The sequence below is a fragment of the Zonotrichia leucophrys genome, chromosome Z, assembly GCF_028769735.1.
Source record: "Zonotrichia leucophrys gambelii isolate GWCS_2022_RI chromosome Z, RI_Zleu_2.0, whole genome shotgun sequence".
Lineage (NCBI taxonomy): Eukaryota > Metazoa > Chordata > Aves > Passeriformes > Passerellidae > Zonotrichia > Zonotrichia leucophrys.
In genome coordinates, this window is record NC_088200.1 from 25599851 (window position 1) to 25606442 (window position 6592).

Consider the following 6592-nt stretch of genomic DNA (forward strand, 5'->3'; position numbering starts at 1 on the left):
GTCTCTACTGACTTTGGGCAGCAGGTTTGTTGCATAGCTCAGACAGTTTGGCTCCTGAGACAGACAAGTGGGTCTGTACAAGCCTGAACTTCGGAACTTTGGGGTAGAACAGGAGTTTTAAGGGGGGATATGGGGTAGGTGGTTCAGGAAGGCTGTACCTCAGCCAAAGGGGAAAGGCGGAGAGAAAGATGCGGCCAGGAGCTCAGGATGAAAGGAGGCTGCGCCCTCCAAAAGCCTGAGAGAAAACCCCACGGCCATGTGCCCCGGTGCACTCCTTTCCTTTATTCGAATAAAGGCGAAAGACTCCTCGGTCTCCTTTTTGGACAAAAACGCTGACGTTTTCGGTTTTTCCTGACACCAGGAAAGCGTGGAGTTTCCCCCTCTGGAGACATCCCAAACCCACATGAATGTGTTCCTCTGTCACCGGCTCCAGGTGACTGCTTTTGCAGGGGGATTGCACAGGGTGATCTCCACTCGACCGATTCTGTGATTCAGCTTCCCATACACATCTCCCACACTTCCTCCGCTCTCCCATATCCCCCGGGGTTCCTGCCCCTATCCCCGGCACCTTCCCTCCAGCCCCCATCGACCCCTCCGACCTCCACACAGCCACCTCCCAGCTCTCCCTGACCCCGACTGTCCCCACAGACCCCCATCACCTCCCCGTCCGGCCGCCCTTCCGCCCTCCCCCGTCAGAGGGGCAGACCTTTGCCCTACCCCGACGCCGGCACTCGCACCGAAGATGCCGCGGGCGGAGCCGCCCCCGCCCACAGGCGGTCCCGGCAGAGCGGCCGCCTCCCTGCGCGCCGCTGGGTGGAGCCGTGTCCCGGCCGGAGCGGGTGGGAAGGGCGTCGGAGATGGTGAATGGGGGCAGCATGGTCTGTGCCAGCCATGGTGTGGCAGCAGGGCCAGGGCAGTGATTGTCCCTCTGCATTCGGCACTGGAGAGGCCACGCCTCGAGTGCTGTGTCCAGTTCTGGGCCCCTCAATTCAGGAAGGACACTGAGGGGTAAAGTGTGTCCAAAAGAATGTCTTCAAGTCTCTTCATTTCCCCTTCTCCCATTTGACCTGTCTGGTTGGAAATGAGGAACTGTTTGCAACCCCAAACAAAATAGAGAAGCTATTTATACTAAGACGTTTTTCCTGACTTTGGCTATGCAGAACACACAGTGATTTTCCTTTCACTGAACAAAGAGCAAGAGTTTCCGATGGGATTCCTCAGTTTCGACCTTTCTGAAAGTTACTGTGCTTGCCTTGGTGCTGTGGGGTTGTGCCGCAAAGCCAAGTCAGAAGGATGACTGCAGCCACAGAATGAGGGGGTTCGAACCGAGCCCGGCCAGCCCGGAGCCGTCCCCCCGCGCTGTGCCCGCAGCCCCGGCTCTGCCGCGCTCGTCCCCGCCACAGCCGGACCGCACCGGGGCCGCGCTGGGCGCGCGGGCCCGAGCACAGCGCCCCCTCAGGCCGTGCTCTGCCGGTGCAGCGGCGGCGGTTGCGCTGCGGGCGTTGTGGCCACAGTCGGCGATCGACGCCATGGCGGAGCTGCCGCTGCCCGCTGGGCTCAGCTCCAGCACCTTCCCCGCCAAGCTGTGGCGCCTGGTGAACAGCCCTCGCGTCCGCTCCGTGCGCTGGGACAGCCGGGGCCAGGGACTGCTCATCGACCGCTCCCTCTTCGAGCAGGAGCTGCTTAGCTCGGGCGACGCCCACGGGGCGGGCACTGAGGGGGCGGTACCAGCCCCCGACTCCTTTCAGGCCACGCACTTTGGCAGCTTCGTGCGGCAGCTCAACCTCTATGGCTTCCGCAAAGTGCCGGGCTGGGTTGGCTCAGATGAGCTGGGCCATGCCGGGGGCTGGCTTCACTTCAGGAACCCCAACTTTCGTCGCGACCGCCCCGACCTCCTGCTCCGCATCAAGCGCCTGACCAGGGCCAACAGGCAGCGGCTGGCAGCGGGGCTGGAGGTGCGCAGCCGCCAGCCCAGCCGCTTCCAGCAGCTCCACACCGAGCGGGCGGTGCCCTCCTTCCCCACCGGGCAGCCGCCCAGAGCCGGTGAGACGGGGTGGGAGCTGCGGGTGGCGTGGGCTGCGGCCGTGGGCACTGCCCGGCGGGGCAGGAGCGGGCCCTGCCCGTGCTGGGGCTGCTCAGCGCAGCTGCCCCGGCTGGCACAGGGCTGTCCTTGGGCAAGGCAGCTGTGCCGGCCGGGCCCGGCAGCTGTGCCGGCTCTGCCGGGCTGCCGGGGCTGCGGGACAGTCCCGCCGCGGCTGCGCTCACCACAGCCTGGCCCGCTCGGCTGCAGCTGGCCCAGCCGTGCGCCGTGGCTGGCGCTGCTCCTTGCCCTGCCCTGGGATGCCTGGGGGGCTCTCTGTGAGTGCGTGTGAGCCGAGGGCTTGGGCCCTGCTGGAGGGAGCCTCCTGTCCCTCCGGGGCAGCGGGGAAAAGACCTGCCCTCCTGCGAAGGAACAGCAGTGGGACAGTTTTCCCAGACAGTTGAATGAATAGGTGAGAGCTCAGTAGACAAGGAACTGCTTGTTCCTAGTTGAATAGCTCCAGAATATGTTTGGTTCTTTTTTCTTCTTTCTGACGCTGCTTGGGAGGATGGGAGCTTGTCTTCTCTGACAGAAGTACAGTTGCTGCCAAGGGAAACACACCTGAAGACCAAAAGTGACCCAGCCTTCCCTTTGCTTCTATTCTTCTTCTCTCACTCCTACACAGTGCTCTCATACCAGGACCTTGCTGCTGCCTCATCTGAGGGTTTAGAGCTGCCTCCAGGCCCTTCCAGGCTAAGTGCAGGTGCTCAGGAGGCTGATGTTTTCCTAACATCACCCAAGAAAATCTTTGCCTCATCTGGACTTCTTGGGATTTCATCACAGCAACCAGGCACAGGCAAATTTCAATTCAGCCATGAGCTCATCATTCCGCTGGTTCCCATGGAGCTTAAATGCCAACCTGAGCTCATCATTCCCCTGGTTCCTGTAGACCATCACAACCCTTCAATGGCCTCTCCAGAGAGGAGCAGCTGCACATCTTCAGAGCAACAGTTGCCAACCCGCAGCCCATCAGGTAGGGAAAGAGCTTCTACCTTTGCTTTCCAAGCAGGTCCTGGTTAATGACCCTTTAAAGTGTTTTCCTGCAGTGCTCTATCATGGGTAGATCTCAAGTGAGAATCAGGTAGAAAGTGTCAAGTCACCTAGGAAGAGGGACCTTGAAAACAGAAAGATTCTCTGCCTGCTTTTCCTGCCCTTGCTGCAGATTTGGAGGATGTTCTGGGCATTTGGCAGACAGCATCTGTAGGGGTACAAGGGCAAAGCAAAAGTTATTGCCTAACAAAGTGGTCAGTGTTAGGTGGACTCTCCTCTTATCTTTGAATGAAGCCAAACTAGGACCCCGATAGGATATTGTAGATGTTTAAGACTGTCTGCCCTGCAAATCAAGCCATGCCATTGAAATGAGCTCTGTGCGCCCCACAACAGCTGCAGCTGCAGAACATTGCCTCACCCACAATGATGGTTTTAGAAAAAACTCACAGTTTCATTTCAGTGTGTGCGTCTGCAGATCTGGGCTCTTCCTGGGTGAATGCACTTTCTGTGGTTCATTGTGATGAGAAACTCAAGCAGCCAAATCCCAAAGCTGCTGGGAAAATGCAAAAAGCTGCGATTATAAGGTGTTTCTGTGTGTCTATATCAGATTTCCAGTACATGCTTTAATTTATGTACATATCAACTAGGATAAATATTTTTAAGAGGAAGAACTCACTCCTCCAATCCCCTGGGAAGTCTGAATACATTTCTGGAATGGAGGTTGCTGTGTGCTTCCTGTGATGTTTGATGCAAGGCAGCACTGAGCTCTGCGTCCCAAAGACACATTGTGGAGCCTGACCAATGTGTTTGGATTCTTGCAGCCATCCCAGACACTTCAGCCCCCAGCACTCCAGCTGGCAGTGCAGGTTGTGCAGCATGGACAGCCCCCAGCTGGCTGTGGAATACTCCTGGGGAAGAGGAATTGCCACCGCCGGATCTGGACATGGTGCTTGAGACGCTGGAGGAGATGTTTTCTCCCTCTGCTCAGGTAACTGCATTGGACAGGGAAGAAAGGGGCTGGACTGAGAGCTTGTGAATGTTGTTGCATGGCTGAGAAGGAAAAGCTCCTTGAGTTCAGCTGTGAATGGACAAGGAAGGCTTTGCTTGCTGAAAGAAGATTTCCAGAAGAAAAGGGAATGAAAAAGGGGGATAGCCCTTAAATGAGGATGAAAGGTGTTCACCGGGTTTGGTTGTTCCTACTGGGAAGCATCCCTGGTGCAGGGGCATTTGTGGTGAGGAAGTGGAAGCTTTGTAGGTTCTAAAAGGCTTTGTTTGCTTTTCCTGCTGGGAAAGAGGAGAAGAGTGTTGGGAGAAGTGGCACTGAAGGCCAAGTGTCCCGTGCAGGGAGGGGCATGCCAGAGGTGCCTCTGTAGCAGCAGCAGATGTAGGCTGTGCCTCTTTTGGGTGGGAAGGCCGAGGCAAAGCAAGGCTGGGCTGCAGCTGCTGCTGCTGTGTGAGCCCTGCCGTGGTGTGGGCGCTCCCAGAGCCGTGGCTGGGGCTGGGCTGCAGCTGCAGCTTTCTTGTCCTCTCAGTTAGCCGCTGCCTGCAGTCCAGATTCCATTGGGAAATCCTCAGCTGGGCAAACTGGCCAGTCGTGCTGTCCGTGCTGCAGAGCTCAGTCGCCTTGCTCTTGGGCATCTCTGTGGGAAGAGATGTGTGTTCCCGTGCTGTCCCTGCCAAGCTGCAGCCTGGATGAGACTGCTGTGCTCAGGGCAGTGGAGGGAAGAGCACATCCCTGTGCCAGGAGCTGGCAGGACTCCTTCCTTAGCAGCCATTCCATGTGTTCAGTGTCACCCCCATGTTCAACACTGTCAGCTTTGACAGCTTTTGGACTGTGTTTGAGAAGTCAAATCTTTTTGACTGTTGAAGGGCTTTGGGGCCCAGAGTTCTTGTTAGGAACAAGGGATTAAATGTGTGAGCTATGGAGGTGTTGGACCAGGTGTTTTGTGTAAGTGGTGAGAAGGGTTTCTTCCTTTCTGTTTCTCTTTTAAGGGGAAAATTAATGTTGCCCCTGAGTCTTCAAGAGGGGAGCCTGTGGACAGAGCTGCAGCAGAGGGAGCTTTGCCTGGCACCAAGAGCTGCAGGAACAATTCCCAGGAGCCCGAGGAGCTTGGTAAGGACAGAGCCCCCACTGGTTTAGAGAGGGGTGAGATGGCTGCTCTGAGCCTGCCTCTGGCAGGAAGGGAGATGAGAAGGGTTGAGTTCCTGTCTGCAGGCTTGGTGTTCCTGGTGCTTTGAGTTCAAATCCTGCATGGGCACAACGTGCCTGAGCCCTGCCCTGCACGCTTCTCCAGAGGCTCTGACCCTGAGTCCTCTGCTGGGGCAAGAGAGCAGGGAATAAACCTGAGCTTGTGGGAACTGTGTCACCAAGCCGGGTGTCCCAGTTTTGTGCTGATGTCCACGGATAAGTTTGCTGCAGGATGTCGGTGCTCTGGAGGCAACACTGAGTGACTCTTGAAGCAAGAGAGGAAAAGCCCAGCAAAAAGTGAATGTAGAAGTCAAAGCGTTTTGTCTCCAAGCATTAAATCAATGCAGTACCACCAGTCTGCTGATAGCTGTAGTGAGATACATTAGAAATACAAGCAGCAGAAGCTCTGAGGCCAAGGAGATCATTAGTCACAAATCCAGCAGGTCAAAGAAAAACTGAAATTACCCCAAATTAGGGAGAAATACAGTAGAGAGAGAGCACTTTGGATCTGCATTCAGCAAAGCTGGTGCAGCCTGCAGGCCTCGTAAGGAGCTCTGTCCCTCCCAGCCCTTCCTGCCAGAGCTGATGGTCGAGTTGCAGCAGCTGCTGCTCACTGCAGAGGGCAGTTTGTAGATGCCAGGTAATGGAGCTGGTTCATGACTCAGCTCCCAGCACCTTCAGCTTCAGCCATTTCAGTAAGGACTGAGGTCTCTCTATCAGCCCAGAGAAAGAACAAGGCTGGGCTTCTTTGTGGCAGCTGGGACTGTCACAGCACACTGTGTTTCAAGCTCTCCTGGGTGCCATTTGCACTGCAAGTGCCGAGATTTTACTGGGACTCTTCAAAACTTCAAAAGTTTTGAAAACTTGGAAGGATCCCTGTTCTTTAAAGAGCAGATCTGAAATTGTCAAATAAGAGTCTGCCTTTCAGGCCATTTTTTCAGTCTTTGATGGAAGTACAGTTACTTCAAGATGGAAAGATGCACAGAGGCCAATACTGACCCAATGTTCCCTTTGTTTCCCAGATATCCACCTGATCTACCTTGCCAGGAGGGCTGCCCTGCGTGAGAAGAAGAATCAGAGGGAGAGCCTGTGACCATCGGGCAGGTGGAATCTCTCCATTTATATACAGATTTCTATAAGTCTATTTGTATATCCCTATGGTTATATTTGTAGATTTATACAGGTGTGTTAATATAGTAAATCATTATATATAATTTTAATATATATTTATTTTTAAATATACATATTATAAATATATATTTATATATATTTATTTTATATATAGTTATAGATTTATACAGGTGTGTTTATATAGTTAAATCAGTATATATATT

The 6592-nt window shown here is 54.7% G+C and overlaps 1 protein-coding gene across 1 annotated transcript; it reads left to right on the forward strand.

The window, feature by feature from the left end:
- The first annotated feature begins 1529 nt into the window (after positions 1-1529).
- LOC135460103 (heat shock factor protein-like) lies at positions 1530-6448 on the forward strand. The gene is made up of 5 exons (XM_064736773.1): positions 1530-2043; positions 2706-3053; positions 3892-4058; positions 5063-5183; positions 6281-6448. The coding sequence occupies exons 1-5, from the start codon at positions 1530-1532 to the stop codon at positions 6349-6351; spliced, it is 1221 nt and encodes a 406-aa protein (XP_064592843.1). The 3' UTR covers positions 6352-6448.
- Positions 6449-6592: the final 144 nt, after the last annotated feature.